General features: G+C 42.6%; 1 protein-coding gene across 7 annotated transcripts in view; it reads right to left on the bottom strand.

The window, feature by feature from the left end:
* COL19A1 (collagen type XIX alpha 1 chain) overlaps positions 1-17974 on the bottom strand; it is a 1277374-nt gene that overhangs the window by 945962 nt on the left and 313438 nt on the right. For all 7 annotated transcript variants that reach the window (XM_063916766.1, XM_063916758.1, XM_063916759.1 and 4 more), the window contains 2 exons: positions 15183-15245; positions 2697-2750 (listed from right to left, as the gene is read on the bottom strand). In XM_063916766.1, coding sequence (XP_063772836.1) covers positions 2697-2750; positions 15183-15245 — 117 coding nt within the window. The remainder of the gene's footprint in view (positions 1-2696; positions 2751-15182; positions 15246-17974) is intronic.

Here is a 17974-nt window from a genome sequence, read left to right as displayed (position 1 = left end):
TATACATTTTTTTTCAAATCATGTGATTTTACTTTTTTTCAATTTTTGATAACAACTCCAAACCCAAAACCAGTCACAGTGATTTGGCAAATCCAAAATTGGATGAAGAACCAGAGCCAAATCCAAATCCAGCAAACTTGTGCGGCGCACATCTGTAGTTTAAATCATGCTTTAAACAAGCTAACCCAGGTTTTATGTAAGGTAAACATGATTCTAATATTCCATAATTTAATCAAAATAGTTTGTTTTCTATCAAAATAAAATATAGTCATTAAGCCAGATCTTTAATAATGTTGCATATACAGTGGGGCAAAAAAGTATTTGGACAGCCACCAATTGTGCAAGTTGACCCACTTAAAAAGATGAGAGACAGAATCTAAAAAAAAAACCTAGGAAATCAAATTGTATGATTTTTAAACAATTTATTTGTATATTCTTGCAAAAAAATAATATTTGGATAATCAAAAAGTTTAACTCAATACTTTGTAATATAACCTCGGTTGGCATTTACAGAGGTCAAATGTTTCCTGTAGTTCTTGACCAGGTTTGCACACACTGTAGCAGGTATTTTGGCCCACTCTTTCATGCAGATGTTCTCTAGATCTGTCATGTTTTGGGGCTGTCGCCGGTTAACACGGACTTTCAACTTCCTCCACAGATTTTCTATTGGGTTGAGGTCTGGAGACTGGCTAGGCCACTCCAGGACCTTGAAATGCTTCTTACGGAGCCACTCCTTAGTTGCCCGGGCGGGGTGTTTTGGGTAACTGTCATGCTGGAAGACTCAGTCACGTTCCATCTTCAATGCTCTTACTGAGGGAAGGAGGTTTTTGCCCAAAATCTCATGACACATGGCCCCATTCATCCTCTCCTTAATATGGATCAGTCGTCCTGTCCCCTTTGCAGAAAAGCATCCCCAAAGTATGATGTTTCCACCCCCATGCTTCACAGTGGGTATGGTGTTCTTGGGATGCCATTCATCATTCTTCTCTCTCCAAACAAGGCGAGTGGAGTTTATACCAAAAAGTTCAATTTTGCTCTCATCTGACCACATTACATTCTCCCAATCCTCCTCGGGATCATCCATATGGTCACTGGCAAACTTTAGATGGGCCTGGACATGTGCTGGCTTAAGCAGGAGGACCATTCGGGTGCTTCAGGATTGCAATCCATGACGACGTAGTGTGTTACTAATGGTAACCTTTGTGACTGTGGTCCCAGCTCTCTTGAGGTCATTGACCAGGTCCCCCTGTGTAGTTCTGGGCTGATTCCTCACCGTTCTCAAGATCATTTATACCCCACAAGGTGAGATCTTGTATGGAGCCCCAGGTCGAGGGAGATTGTCAGTGATCTTGTATTTCTTCCATTTTTTATTAATTGCGCCAACAGTTGATCTTTTCTCACCAAGCTGCTTGCCTATTGTTGATTAGCTCATCCCAGCCTTTTGCAGCTCTACAATTTTGTCCCTGGTGTCCTTAGACAGCTCTCTGGTCTTGGCCATGGTGGAGAGGTAGCAGTCTGACTGTTTAAGGGTGTGGACAGGTGTCTTTATTACAGATATCCAGTTCAAACAGGTGCCATTAATACAGGTAACGAGTGGAGGATAGAAAAGCTTCTTAAAGAAGAAGTAACAGATCTGTGAGAGCCAGAAATCTTGTGGCTTAGTAGGTGTTCAAATATTTATTTTCCACAAGAATATACAAGTAAATTGTTTAAAAATCATACGATGTGATTTCCTGTTTTGTTTTTTTTCAGATTCTGTATCTCACAGTTGAGGTGTACCTATGATGGAAATTACAGACCTCTCTCATCTTTTTAAGTGGGTCAACTTGCACAATCGGGGGCTGTCCAAATACTTTTTTGCCTCACTGTATTCTTTTAACTTTACTGGAAATGTGAGTCACGTTAGTAACAATGACATTAATTCAATGAGCACTCTGGCTGCTGAAGAAATGGTATCTATCAAGGTCCCTTTCCTTTTTTTCAGTTTCCACCTGCTCTAATAACCTAGTGGCAACAGTGATGCTTTTGTAGGGGTTGGGTGGTGCCACTGTGCATTTGGGTGGTTCAGACCCAGTGCGCAGTCTCAATGGCTGTACTGTGACAGAATGTGCCTGGATTGCCTGATGTTCTACTGATGTATTAAGTAAAATAGATTACAAAAAGCAGCCAACAGTCCACTGGGAAGTCTCACAGTGATACCTAGTACTACAACAGTAGTAATCTAAGAGTCATTAAATATTGAACAGACTTCATACATCCAACTTATTTCCAAGCTGAATGTAGGAATGCCCAATCCTGTTCCCTAATACAGTCACCAGCATTAACAATTACATTTTTTGGGACTGGGCAGATGAAGATGTCACTATTAGTGATCTAGTGTGAGAGCAAGTTATGTATTATATGTGTTTTTAAATGGACTGTATGACTGCAAATTCTGAGGACATGATGCATTACAGCTACCTATTCTTTTATTTTACATTTTAAAGACCATGTATTACTCTCAGAAATGTTATGTGATGCTGCCAATATTTCTAACAGAAGCAAATGAAAGAAAACTTGTACCTGTGCCATATTATAAAGCATACAGTCACTAAAGCATGTCATGTCTTATAAATATTTTCTTTGAACATTCAGGAACATGAACTGTCTAGAAATATTTTCTTACAGAAGCCAGATAAAAACGTATTAATGCTTACCTTTTCCCCAGTTTCTCCTGGAACCCCATTTTCCCCTTTGCTTCCCTTTCCACCCTGCAAATACAACAAAGGGAACGTTATATTAACAAAAGCCTATTGTGATAAATAGTACATTCCATCAAGATTATTGTTGGTTGTCCTCAGATGCTACAAGGAACAAGTAAAGAATATTAGAGTGAAGGCAACTACTGGAATGCTAGCAATAGTGTGTTACAAATATGTAGATATTTTTTCCACTTGTGACTAAAGTGCTTTCCAGCCATAATAAATATGTGTGGCCAAGGCTGTGCTTTGGTATCCAATTAAAATTCCAGTGAAGGAAGAGCATAGTAGATGAAATATATTTGTATCCCTGCACCAGAAGAGCAGAATAAAGTTAGGTGTTAGATTGTGGAAAAATGGCCTGTCATAGTATCACTGGTGACAACAGTGGCCCATCCATTACAGCCAGGTTAGTTGTGGTCTTCATGTATGGTAGCCCATCTTTCTATAGAACTTAATGTTTTCATTGGTTACCTCCTGGTTTTAAACATGTAGTGATAATCACTGATCTATATGGCCTCAAACATCATCAACCACAGGCCAAAAAGTGTCATGCAGGCAAAACCACACACAAATTACCAAAGTACAGTAATACAAACTTAGGAGGCAAAAACTCAAGCTCAAAAGAGCAATTAAGGTTACGGCAGGCAGTAAGCAGCAATGGTCAGTTACAAAATAAAGATTAGTAACAATGAACCAATAAGACAGCAGCAATTAGCTCATAAAGCAAGAGTCTAGATCACAAAATTTTAGTAGTTGAAGTTTGAGATGACAGAATGGATAACAGTTTTAGTTGAATTTTTTGTAGGAATAAATACATAGTGCTTGTATATTTAATACTGTATATTAATGTCTATCAAATGTCTGTAATATTAATGGTGATTTGCCAATATTTCCTCTTACACTATTGATGCAATCATGCCAATCATCCCTTTTCAGCATGCCATGACCTGTGCAACTCTGCTTGTACTGAGCATCTTATTTGCATGAATGTGGAGCTCAATCACAATGCAATGTGACTGCACTGACCAATATGATATGCAACACTTGTATATACTGTATGTGTGTGACTGAGTCTGAGGGTGAGATGTAATAAATTTTGGAGAGTGATAAAATGGAGAGAGATAAAGTACCAGCCAATCAGCTCCTAACTGCCATGTTACTGGCTGTGTTTGATAAATGATGGATAGGAGCTGGTTGTTTGGTAGTTTATCTTTCTACACTTTATCATTCACTAATACCCCATACACATGTGTGCTAAGCGATCTAGGTTAGCACAGATCGCTCAGCACTCATCGCTACACACACAGCGATGTGTGCTGAGCGATCTGTGCTTTTTTTATGCACATGCTAGGCAATCTAACTAGATCTTACCTGCATGTGCAAAAGATCCGAGTGGGCGTTGGCGACACGCGGGACCGCACATCGCCATCACTTTGGGGTATACACATGGGGCTAATTCTGAGTTGATCGCAGCATCAAATTTGTTAGCAGTTGGGCAAAACCATGTGCACTGCAGGGGGGACAGATATAACATGTGTAGAGAGAGTTAGATTTGGGTGGGGTGTGTTCAAACTGAAAATAGGATTTTGGTACTTACCAGGTAAATCCTTTTCTTTGAATCCATAGGGGGCACTGGAGTACTCTAGGGATATGGACGGTTCCACAGGAACTAGGCACTGAATAAGTTAAAATTTGAGACTACTTCTCCCCTCCATATCCCAGAGTACCTCAGTTTTTTTTTTAACTGAGCCGAACAGGAGCTATAGAGGTTAATGGAGAATTACATATAACAAACGGACAACAATAAAGTTGACACATAACGTTACTGACAACTATCAGTTGACACCAACCCAATAAACTTGCTAATTTGAACCAGTTGGTGAGAGTGTGTTACCATAAGATCCCCTGAACTTACCACAAGCCAGGAAAACTGCTCTGGGTGGGCGTCCAGTGCCCCCTATGGATTCAAAGAAAAGGATTTACCTGGTAAGTACCAAAATCCTAATTTCTTTTTCATCCACTAGGGGTCACTGGAGTACTCTAGGGACGTACCAATGTTTCCCCCCTGGGCGGGAGAGCTGTTTGGCACCTGTAACACTAGACGGCCAAAGCTAGATGCTGATGCCGCAAAAGTATCAAACTTGTAAAAGCGCACAAACATGTGCACTGAAGCCCATGTAGCCGCCCTGCAAAAGCTGTGTCGTAGAACTCCACGACCAGCTACCCATGACATTCCCGGAGAACATGTGGAATGAGCTGTTACGGATGTAGGCGGCTGTAAACTAGCATGAAGGTAAGCCTGATGTATAGTCAGTTTTATCCATCTGGATAAGGTCTGCTTAGAAGGTGGCCAACCCATCTTGGCCGCATCATAGAGGATAACAACGTATCCGTCTTAGGAACTGTAGACGTTCGGAATACATAAACGCGTAATGCGCGTACCCCAACCAAAATTCCAGAATCTCCTGTTAACACAGGAACTACTATTGGATGATTGATGTGAAAAGAGGACCCTACTTTTGGTAGGAAAGCGGGATTCGTCCAAAGTTCCGCTCTGTCATTATGAAACACTAAATACGGTGGCTTGCATGACAAGGCACCAAAATCTGAAACCCGCCCTGACGAAGCTAAGGATAGGAGAGAAATTGTTTCCCAAGTGAGAAACTTAATATCAACTTGTTGTAACGGTTCGAAATAAAAAGACTATAAGCAATCTAAAACCAGATTCAAGTCCCATGGCGCAGTAAGTGGAGTGAAATGGAGGCTGTACTTTGAGGACACCCTGCATAAAGGTGTGTACCGACGGCAATAGAGCCAATCTTCTTTGAAAATAAATTGACAACGCAGATATCTGCACCTTTAGTGTGGATAAACGCCGACCTCCATCTAACCCCATCTGTAGACATAACAAAAAAGACGGGATAACTTGAAAGATGATGTCGGAAACTTCCGAACTTCACACCAACCTATATAGGCACGCCAAACTCTGTAATAATGAGCTGCCGTAACTGGCTTACTAGCATGTAACATGGTTGGTATAATCTATTCTGGAATGCCCTCTCTTTTTAAGAGGGCTGTCTCAACAGCCACTCCGTCAACGCAGCCGCGCTAAATCGGAGAAAAAGAACGGACCCTGATGTAACAGGTCCGGACGCAGTGGGAGCGGCCAAGGAACGTCCGCGAGTAGACCGCGAAGATTCAAAACCAAGCTCTCCAAGGCCAATTAGGCACCACTAGTATGACTGTGGCGGACTCTCTTTTGATCCGTTTTAGCAACAGAGAAAGCAGCGTAAAACGGTGTAACAGATACACGAGACTGTATGGCCACGTGATTGTGAGAGCATCCACCGCCACTGCCTTTGGATCTCTCGTTCTGGACACGTACTGGGGCGTTTGATAATTGTGGCGAGATGCTATCAGGTCCACTTGCGGGTAACCCCACCTCTGGACCAACATGCGAAACACTTCTGGATTTAATGCACATCCTGGATAAAAATCCCGACAGCTGAGATAATCCGCCTCCCAGTTGTCCACTCCCGGAATGAATACTGCCGACAAAATCACCTCGGCCCAATTGAGGATTCGAGCTACTTCCCGCATGGCCATGCGGCTTTTCATTCCTCCTTGTTTGTTGATGAATGCGACCGCCGTCGCGTTGTCTGACTGCACCTGAACAGCCTGAGCCTGCAGCATGTGCACTGCTTGTCGTAGCGCATTGTAAATTGCCTGGAGTTCCAGGACATTTATAGACAGCAATCTTTCGTGATCCGCCCAGAGACCCTGGAGCGGAAAATTTTGAACTACAGCTCCCCAACCTCTGAGGCTCGCGTCCGCCGTGAGAATTTTCCAATTCCAGGCACCGAACCGTTTCCCTGCGGTTAGATTCTCTATTTTGAGCCACCAGAGTAGAGACACTCTGGCCTTTGGAGACAACCTCACCCTGCGGTGAATCTGCAGAAGCGAGCCCGACCATTGTGCGAGCACATCCAGTTAAAAAGGACGCGAGTGAAGTCTTCCGAACTGAAGCGCTTCGGAAGCTGCCACCATTGTGTCTAATAGGCGAATGCACAAATGAACCGAGACTGTGCGTGGCTTAAGCACTAATTGTACCAGATGACGAATGACCTGTACTTCTGTTCGGGTAGGTAAATTCCTTGATTTACCGTATCGAGAATCATACCTAGGAATTGAAGTCGATGAGACGGAATCATTCAGGAATTCGCGTAGACAATGGAAGGAAAACAGATTCCCCCACCTGGTCTGTGATCAATTCTCGTCTGGAACATAGCCAAAGTGGACGTTTGTGCCACTAGCGAAGCTGAAACGCAAGAACCAACTGCCAACGTCACAGAAGCTGTAGGCAGCAAGAAGTGTAAGGTGGTCTTTATTTAGGGCAAACCTGAACTGGAGTGACCTGCCACTACAGCCTTGTTACCTCAAACCCTTACCAAAGCAGGGTGAAGCAACAGCCGTACTGCTGTGTAGGGTACACTCCGATAGGTAAACGCCCAATAATTGCAATTGTCTCTCATTGGAAATTGTTCAGCCTTCGCTGAGAACCTAACGTACTGGCCTGGTGCTATGAGGGCTGGCGGTGAATCGACCGCAACAATTTAGCTGAAAACAGCAAAAAAATTTTCCCTCTCAGGCAGTACATGTGCCCGCATTTCCCCCCAAAGAGGACCGGTAAGGGTCTGTCTGTGCAGTCGTATTTGTCCGACACACTGTGTGACCGACTCTGCAGCGAAGCTGCTTGTTTGATTATGCATTAGACTTAGTGATCATGTACCCCGACCAGTAAGTACACCACGGAAGTAATCTGTGTATAAACCTGCATTACCGTGCATGTGGTTACCAGCAATAGTGAATCTTCCTGTAGAGACATGCTGTCAAAAACAATTAGTAAATTAAATTCCTAACAACCCCCCGTCCCCAGAGGCTGAGTGTTGTAGGGCAGCAACCTCCTGCAAAGAACCAGGAAGTAATGTTAAAAATGGTGTCCTACCATGTTTTCTTTTTTTTTTTATATATATATTACACCTGTTAAACCAGGATCTGAACCAGTGTCCATGCAATCACAATGTTCACTGTGGGCGGGAAGCCTAACCACTTGGCTACAGAGCCACCTGTAAAAATAATAAGCAAAGCTGCTGTTTAAACATCAACTCTGGTGATGAAATGGTTGCTGTAGTGACTTGCAATCCAGATGGGACCTGAACCCACAATCCCTGGTTTAGGAGGGCAGTGTCCTATCCATTAGGCCACAGGGGATCTGGGGAGGTGAGGCCTGAACTCACAATGTTTGCAGTGCTCAACAGATACTGTTTAATAAGCACTGTGTGCCGACCAACTGTGTCACTGTAGTCTTGCTTATTGCAAAATAGATTTTTAATGTCAGCATATTATATATATATATATATATATATATATACATACACTCATATATACAACAACGTATATTCACACATACTCAGACCTTATAAATATATATATATTTCATATATGCATACATACACCCATACACATATATATTATATACCCATATACATATATCCAGATATATCCTGATTCAGAGGTATAATAATTCTTAGAAGTCTGAAACTAAATGTGACCACTCACAGGCTTAAAAAACCTGAGATGTCTGCTGCTTAACCGCAGCTTAGTTAATGGGTCCCGTATCCAGTCTGGTGTGCTGTAGATTTAAAAATACCTACAGCACCTTGTATTCCCAGGTGGCTAACCAGGCCCAACACTGCTTAGCTTCTAAGATCAGATGAGATCGGGCGTATCCAATAGTGGTGTGGCTAAGTGAATTAAGCAAAGCTGCTGCAGGTGAGCCTGAACTCACAATGCTTGCAGTGCTCCACAGATACTGTTTTATAATCACCATGTGATGACCAATTGTATAACACATCTTACTTTACAACAGTGAACAAAGCCAGTATTTGGCTGACCACAGCCATGATTCAGATTTGCAGTCTTTGGGATAATATCATTATAAACAGTTATGATAAGAATAATAGTCTTTGCTGGTGTCTTACTCATTATACCGACAGACAATACAAAATACAACTTGCGCGACTCAGTAAATAGCACTAAGGTGTCTTTACAAATATATATCTGGCCAAGTGCAGTACACGTCAGCAATATGCCTGGTTCCAAATTCCCCTTAACACCCCTGCGCCTTCAATGGAGGAGAGATATAATACAGGAAATTCTGGAAAAGCAACAGGAAAAATGGTTAAATATGCAGACTTATAATTATGTAAGCAGATTTAATAAACATACTATGTTGCATTCAAACCTGCACATATATGAGCAACATGTATCCTGTTTAACAAAGACTTAATAGCCTATTGTAATACATATGCAGCGCTGCTGTATTCTAGTAAACATACTTTCTTTTATCAACAAGAGTTGAATCATGAGATTTTATCCAGTGACCCTGACATTTCTGTGTGCAGGGAACATCACTGTGGCATCAAAGTTACTCACTAGGCTATGGAGCTTGCCTTTTACAATAACTCTCATTTGTGTGCCCCCCCTTCCCCCCCGTGCTCCGTGTATCGTTCTCTATACACGGAGCCGGGCTATGGTGGAGAAGGAGTCGGAAGCGGCATCGAGGGCCGGGGAGCGCGCTGCATAGAGCCGTGGAGCGGCCTATGCATAAATCAACGTGGCCGGCGCAGCTCAGAGCGGCGGGGGACACAGCATAGACAGCGGCGCTGGAAATGGCGGCGGGCGGCTAAAGGCAGCGGCCGGCGGCCACACACACACACAGTATCCAACACAGCGAGGCGGCAGCGTGAGCTGACCGCCCCGTTCAACATACCTGGACCCTGTGGTGAGGGCTATGACGGGGCTTCTCTGTAAGTTCCGTACAGCCTTTACTGCAGGTTTTAGTCCTGCACGTGGTAGTGAGGGAGCTCTTTTTAGAGAGGTCCGACACCCACAGCTGCTTCAGCAGCTTCCACTATCCCGAGCCCTCGCCTTTCTGGAAGGGGGGAAGGGATGTGGAACATTGAAAAATCAAAAATAAATCCAATAATTGTGGAGAAACTCCACAGGCCTAGTTGCTCGGTGAGCACCGAAAAAACACTGAGGTACTCTGGGATATGGAGGGGAGAAGTAGTCTCAAAATTTTAACTTATTCAGTGCCTAGTTCCTGTGGAACCGTCCATATCCCTAGAGTACTCCAGTGACCCCTAGTGGATGAAAAAGAAATCTAAATTGCAGTGTAAAAATAAAGCAGCCAGTATCTACCCTGCACAGAAACAAAATAACCCACCCAAATCTAACACTCTCTGCAAATGTTATATCTCCCCCCCCCCCCCCGCAGTACACATGGTTTTGCCCAATTACTAACAAACTTGCTGCTGCAATCCACTCAGAATTACCCCCATGGAGCGATCCGTGCTTGATTTCTAAGTGATCTATACGGATCACTTAAAAATATCCAAAAATCGCCCCATGTATATGGGGCATAAGGCTTAGAACCCCTGTCCTTTAATCTACTTACAAAGCACAACAAAACTTGGCAGTGAAAAAAACCTGTTCTTGGAATACTGTACAACTCAATCAATAATGTTGTGAGCTCCAATATTTATTGATTAGTCACATCCCCAATATTTTCTTTCCTTGTCAATTTACTGCATTATGTTACATATTACTCTACATATTTTGAGACAAGCAGATCTGACATGGTTGTTTTTTTTTGTGTTTTCTTATATTTTAGATTAACCTATTCAAATAACCTTGCTATCATTAGGGTGGGGCTGTTATATTACTATGGGCAAAATGGTCATTGCTACTGGATAATTTTGACTCTAAGGCTTGACTAAATGTAATTTTATATGTGTCATTGTAGATGCTCTTAGATCTATCACAATTTATTGTAACTTTTTTGATCTTTTGTACATTTTTGTTTTTCCTGTGAAGCTTTAATAAAAAATTTATCTTGAAGAGAAAAAGATCAGTCAGACATTATAATCATAGTACCTTTGGTGTTGCACCACTTCCTCCCATATAAGGTAGATTTGTGAAGTGCCTGGATTATTGTTGTCACATAGACAGATTCTCCTTTTTCCACCATGGACATCTTTAGTTATGTCAGAGGGGTGGAGTAAGGTATGCCGGCGGCTGGGCTCCCGGCGACCAGCATACAGGCACCGGAATGCCGACCGCCGGCATACCGACAGCTGGGTGAGCACAAATGAGCCCCTTGCGGGCTCGCTGTGCTCACTGCGCTGTGGGCACGGTGGCGTGCTACGCTATCTATTCTCCCTCCAGGGGGGTCGTGGACCCCCAAGAAGGAGAAAAGATGTTGATATGCCGGCGCCAGTATGCTGGTCGTCGGGAGCCCGGCCACCGGCAAACAGAAGACCTCCCATGTCAGAGTTCAAGTCAAGCAACAAAAACAACTATATTTTTTCATATAGGGCATTTATATTTCCAAGCTGCTGGTTCAATGTATATGAGTAGTTTCCATATATAATTGTGCAGATAAGTTCCTTCCTGTTTTGACAGTCTACTCAAATTCACAAACTTCTCAGTCTCTTCATTTGTTTATGATGGAGTTGAGAGTGCTCTAAGGAATATTACAATTCTTTGTATAATCTTCTCATTAATGGTGCATTTTAATCATATTTTCACAGATTTGCATTAAATGTTCTTTAATCCTTGATAATGAAGCTCTGGTTGGATAATGCACAATTCATTTTATAGATTCTGGCAATAAACTATGTGACATCTACATGAGTTATTATGGGATCAATTACATTCTTTTTTTAATTATTTTTAGTGAAGGAAGAGCTTAACATTTATCTATTTATTCATAAACTTTAGCTGATGATCACTATGTTGACACCAGAATGTTGACCTTTATGATATCGACATGGTTAAAATGGTGGTGAAATGTATAAATGTGGACATCTGGAAAATGTCAACATGGACAAAATTGTGTCAGCAGTGACAATGGAGACATTAGGTCTAGGGTTAGGGATGGCGTTAGATAAAATACTTTGTCCATGTCATCAGTGTCAACATGGTGATTGTCAACATTATGAACATGTTGACATGTTCACTATCAAAATTATGACCATGGTGACATTCTCTTATCAACATTATGAATGTCAACATGGTCACTGTCGACTTAATATACCTATTCCACTTTAATGGGCATTATTAACAAATGTACTGTGTAGACTGTATTGTGATGACGGTTGCCATTCAGATCCCAATGTCCATTTAAACTGCGGTTTTGAAAGCTGGCTTCGCCCAGAAAGATCATTATGAGGTGAGAATCCTACTTTACAAGTAAAACAACGTACTTTATCAATCAAATTTATACAAAATCGTTACACCAACAGTAATTGGACTTTCTAGAGTATCAAAATATCTAATTAGAACGAATCACAATGTTTTGGTGTATGAGCCACAATGCTAACAAATGATTTCCGTTAGGATGAACATTGGGTCTAAATGACTAAACCACATTTTTGGAGGTTACTTAGAACCTCATTTGTCTACTTTACCAGTATCATCACTGGGATACACCAGAAATGGATCCGTTATGTAATACCGGTGGTCGGGATCCCGGTGGTCAGGAGACCGGTGTCAGGATCCCGACAGACCAGGAATCCTGGTGGCGAAACCAGTGAGTCCCCTTGCAGGCTCGCTGTGCTCACTGCACTTCTGGCCTGGTGCTGACACTATTATTTTACCCCTCGGGTGGTGGCTTGGACCACCACCCAAGTGGGAATTAGCAGCTGTGGGCAGGATTCTGACAGGCCACATTTCTCCAGCTGTCAGGATTCTGGCGCCGGTCTCCTGACCGCAGGAATCCCGACAGCCGGTAGATTAACTCCATCCCCCAGAAACATGCAATATGTCATAAAGCATTAATAATTGATTACATATAAGTAAATAAAATATGATGGATGTCAAAGGGGTTAACACTACAGTCACTATGTAAATATACATAATTTCTACAATATATGTTATATTTGAAAGTGCCTATTATTTATTAACTTTTGTAATATTAATTTTTGCAGAATTTGTGTGACAGTATGTGATCACTTGAATTTAGTCACATGAAATCAGCAGTACTCATCCATCTAGTTGTACAGATAGCATATGGTATCAATGTATTATGCAATAAGCATAACTTTAACTACAAGCCAGCTAAATGGTTGTTCATCCAAAAATAAAGTAGCTCAGGAAGTACAGGACTAAGCAATTAGACAAGATGACAAGGTGCAAATCACACTTGTTTCCATCCTTCATTTTACTGATGGCTCATTGCCACCCATGATGTCGTCACTTCAAATTAGATTTTATAATCGAAAGATATTATCAGTGTTGGAACTACTGGTGCTGTAGCGAGTGCAGTGATTGTGGGGTCCGGAAGTTACAGGGTGGCCCTAATTGCAGTGTTCTATCCCTGTATTTAATGATCAAGAGATATCCCAGAAACTACTACAGCTTCTCATAATTGTAGGGATTCGGTATAAGTGTTTGATCAACTATGTTATTGTAGAATTTATAGATATAAATATGTAATAGCCGCTGTGTCTGTGATGCAATCTTTTGCCAATCATAGCCACATAACAAATGAACCCATCAACCTATTAATGGCATCATAAGAATATTTAAAACATCTAGTTGACCTTTTATCAAAGCATTTCACAAATACATTTTATGCGTTGTCAGATGCCCCCTTGACATATATGTATTTAGTGAGTGACTGTCATTTGTCAAAGTACTAAATCATCTCTTTTAGTTTGTAAATGTTTCTATTCCATAAGGTTATTAAAACACACCATGCAAAGCGTGGCACAAGAGCAGCATGCCTTTATCCAATGAACTGGATATGTAACATTCTTTAATCCATACATACTACACATAACCTGCAAGTTGGGGAAGTAACCAGCATTGGGAATTTTAAAAGCTCCTTTGAGATGAAACTGTGTACCAGAAAATAGCTCTCTGGCAGCAATCACTTATACTATTTATAGTCCTCACAAAATACATTCTGTGTGCATAAACCATTGTACAATTCCCATGCAGATGCAGCTAATGAGTTATAGATGAATGAGAAAAATATTGTCACAATAAAAAATACCTGATTACGAATTTACAGTTCAGAAACATAGGTACATTAAACAGAACATACTGTACAGTATAGTGTGCTGAGGTAATGTACTTCCTACAGTAGCTTCAAGTGACATCGTTACAGGAAATGATGCCCAATAGTTGTATTTTGTCAATGTCACAAATATTTAGCATGCAGCATAGCGAGATTTAGAAATAGTTTATTTCAATTCCATAAGAAATACAATATAGCTGTGGCTAGAGGTGTGCCAGATAATACGACTGAAAAAGGATAGTTACAAACTTTGGAAAGTTAGATGTGTGACTATTCCTTTATTGAAACACCTTATAATGTAAGAGAGCACATGGCAAGATTACCAAAACAGTAAGCAAGTACATGATCCAGGGTATTAACTGAGAATTACTTTAGGTCAACATGAGGACTTTTCTGACTTATTAAAAATAATTTTTAATGAGTGCAACTGCATATGGCAAGTTCTGCAATTATAGTCTGTTTATTAAGCTGGGAAAAGCTCTTTGTACAGTGATTTCACCAGAGAAAGGGGCTTTTCTCAACTGTTTTCATTTTATCAACACGTACCACCAAAGAAATTTGTGTTTAAGTAGGTGTTCACCTACATAGTGCCACTTGCTGCTGCTGCTCTCATAACCCTTGATGGTGAAGGAGACTTAACGCAATTTACAAGGCAACAAAAATATTAGCTTTTCATCACTGGGTTATGCCATCTTGAGAAGGCATAACCCCATATCTGGGGCTTCATCCTCACCCAGTGAAAGTACTGTGTGCAGGAAATCAATCCCTTACAGAAGTATACAATTTTTGCTAAGGCTTCAAAAGAAGCCCTGAATCAGTAAATTATGCACTGATAAAATCTGTGTTGATGCAGTAAGTGGTGATATAGACTATTAGTGACAGAACTACTAAAGATATTATTATACTTTTAGTACATTTGTTTGAAAAGTGCATGTGCGTGTGTGTATGCATGTGTGAGTTTAATTACACTTCATTGTAACAAACAATAGTTGATGCTGTAAACATAATACAGCAACCCTGAGATACTATTACCTGACATCATGATATTACCATGACTACCTACAGTATATAGAAGATGTCCCAGAAGGGCAGAAGATAATGGTGATACTGATCCTTATTTGTAAATGTAAACCATAGTACTGTTTCTCACACTCACTCCTCAGGACTCTCAAGTCAAGCAACTGGATCTACCACTTTATTGGCATCTTTAACCTTATTTTTACTTAAAAATAAGCCAAAAAGTGTTATTTTATCATAAAAAATGTAAAAGAATCAACAAGAAAAGATATGCTTGCCTGTACACCGTGTTCACCTTTTTCACCTGGCAAACCTGTGGATCCTGGCAATCCTGCTTCACCCTAGATGAGAAACAACAGGTACAAATATAATTACAGTACAAAGTTGTTTAGGTTAAAAAAAAAACAACAATCAAGAAAACACATGTATTCCTCTTACTGCATAAATTCTACTTGCATTGATCTAGAGAAGTGGTCTCCAACCTTAATTGGGGTGTGAGCTACTTTCGGAAAATAAAACCTCTGAAGGAGCTACCCCCTCCCCCCAATGCATGTGCGTTCCTGCAAAAGTGGGTGTAACCTCACAAAAGTGGGTATGGCCTCACAAAAGTGGGTGTGGCCCCACTACATGTAATGCCCCCCGCGTATGCCAGATACACAAATAATGCCCCCCCGCGTATGCCAGATACACAAATAATGCCCCTCAGCAGTGCCAGATACACAAATAATGCCCCTCAGCAGTGCCAGATACACAAATAATGCCCCTCAGCAGTGCCAGATATTCAAGTAATGCCTCCCAGCAGTACCAGATACACAAATAATGCCCCCCAGCAGTGCCAGATACAAAGCCCCCACCAGTGCCAGATACAATTCCCCCCGCAGTGCCATTTAAAATGCCCCCCTGCAACGCCAGATAGAGTGCCCCACAAAGAGCTAACCCTTGCTGGCTTCTTCTACTGCTGCCGGTGCTGCTCCTCCTGTATGAGTCCTGTGATGTCCGGAGAGCGGCTGCGGTGAGGGTGACAGTCTCCGGCGGCAGTGGGCATTTCAAATATGGTGCCCGTAAGTGAGCCCATCAAAACTTGCGGTCCGGCAGCCAATCAGGTGCCGCCACTGCCAGTCCACGAGCTCTGATTGGCTGACGGCCGGCACCATATTAAAAATGAAGGGAGGAGGAGTGCCAGTGACTGCCCAAGCCTGTGTGCTTTGTGAGCTACCGAAAATACTACGGCGAGCTACCGGTAGCTCGCAAGCTACGGGTTGGAGATCACTGATCTAGGGGAAGGCAAAATACAACCAATTTCCAGAGAGTGGTAAATTAAAAAATAAAGCATCTAAAACCTGATAATTAATAAATGGGCCCCTTGGTAATAATTCTATAGTAATGATGCAGTTACAGTGAAATACCCATCTCTATTAAGTGACAAATCTACATTTCTTCTAGACCTTATTTTAAAATGTAATTGAATGTTCTTTATTTTTCTCTCTCTTTACTGGCCCTGAGGTCTTGCAGCATTGCCCCCCTGTATTCTGTCTAAAGCCCTCATGCTTCTGCATACAGGTGTCCTGCACCACTGCGACACTACCGCCACAAGTAGTTGTCCTACTACATCCTGAGATGTCGGTTACACGACCAGTGAAAGCAGTCTGCATGTATGCAGACATGCAGTACATGATGTGAACTCTTTGGACATATGGTGAGCTACAAAAATTATAAATACATTCTGTGAAAATTAGGTGTAAATGTAAAACCCTCTTGAGTAATGCCCCAGGGATGTGCTAGATAAATGATGGCTAGAGCTGATTGGTTGCTAAATTGTGTACTAAAAATATGAGGACTCCAATAATCAATACAAATTCTTGTCTCAGGAACAGGATAAAAGTGCTAGGCAGGCAGATCCCTTATGCAGTGGCATCATGAGGGGGGTGCTGGGGTGCGGCCCGCACCTGGGTGTCTCCCTTCCATGGGATGACACCAAATAGAGCTGCGCACTCACACCCCCACCCTCATCACATCCACTGACCTGGGACACATCCGCGGCAGCGGCAAAACCTCCAACACCCTGGCACCAAGCGTCTCAATCACGCTGGCACCCACACCGACTGTATAGCCAGTTTCAAAACTAGCTATACACCCACCCGCGCACAGCACCACCGTGGTCAGATCTGTTCTGATGGGCACACAGCCAAAAGCAGAGGCTCTTCCTGGTTCCATGCTGCATGCTGGGAGCGCAGGGTCATAGCAGGAAGGAAGAACGGCTGCTTCCTCTTGCTACACGCCTGCCTTGCTTTCTCTCTGATGGCGCCTGAGAGAGACAGAATGAGGGTGGGGTGGAAATGCAGGCTGAGAGAGACTGAATGAGGGGGGATGCAAGCTGAGAGAGACAGAATGAGGGGGGGATGCAAGCTGAGAGAGACAGAATGAGGGGAGGAATGCAGGCTGAGACAGAATGAGGGGGTGGGGGGATGCAGGCTGAGAGAGAGAGAGAGAATGATTGGGGGGTTACGCAGGCTGAGAGACAGAATGAAGGAGGGGTAGAATGCAGGCTGAGAGACACAGAATGAAGGGGGGGATGCAGGCTTAGAGACACAGAATGAAGGAGGGGGGGCGCAGGCTGAGAGACACAGAATGAAGGAAGGGGGCACAGGCTGAGAGACACAATGAAGGAAGAAGGGCGCAGGTTGAGAGAGACAGAATGAAGGAGGGGGAGCGCAGGCTGAGAGACACAGAATTAAGGAGTGGGGAATACAAGCTGAGAGACACAGAATGAAGGTGGGGTGCAGGCTGAGAGAGTTACAATGAATGGTGGGGACGCAGGCTGAGAGGCACAGAATGAAGGTGGGGCGCAGGCTGAGAGGCACAGAATGAAGGTGGGGCGCAGGCTGAGAGAGTTACAATGAATGGTGGGGACGCAGGCTGAGAGGCAAGGAATGAAGGAGGGGGATGCAGGCTGAGAGACAGAGAATGAAGGAGGGGGAAATGCAGGCTCAGAAACACAGAATGAAAGAGGGGGGAACGCAGGCTGAGAGACACAGGATGAAGGAGTGGGGAACGTAGGCTGAGAGACACA

The sequence above is a fragment of the Pseudophryne corroboree genome, chromosome 4, assembly GCF_028390025.1.
Source record: "Pseudophryne corroboree isolate aPseCor3 chromosome 4, aPseCor3.hap2, whole genome shotgun sequence".
Classification (NCBI taxonomy): domain Eukaryota; kingdom Metazoa; phylum Chordata; class Amphibia; order Anura; family Myobatrachidae; genus Pseudophryne; species Pseudophryne corroboree.
The sequence above is the reverse complement of the archived record's forward strand: the minus strand, read 5'-3'. Positions and strand labels throughout refer to the sequence as shown.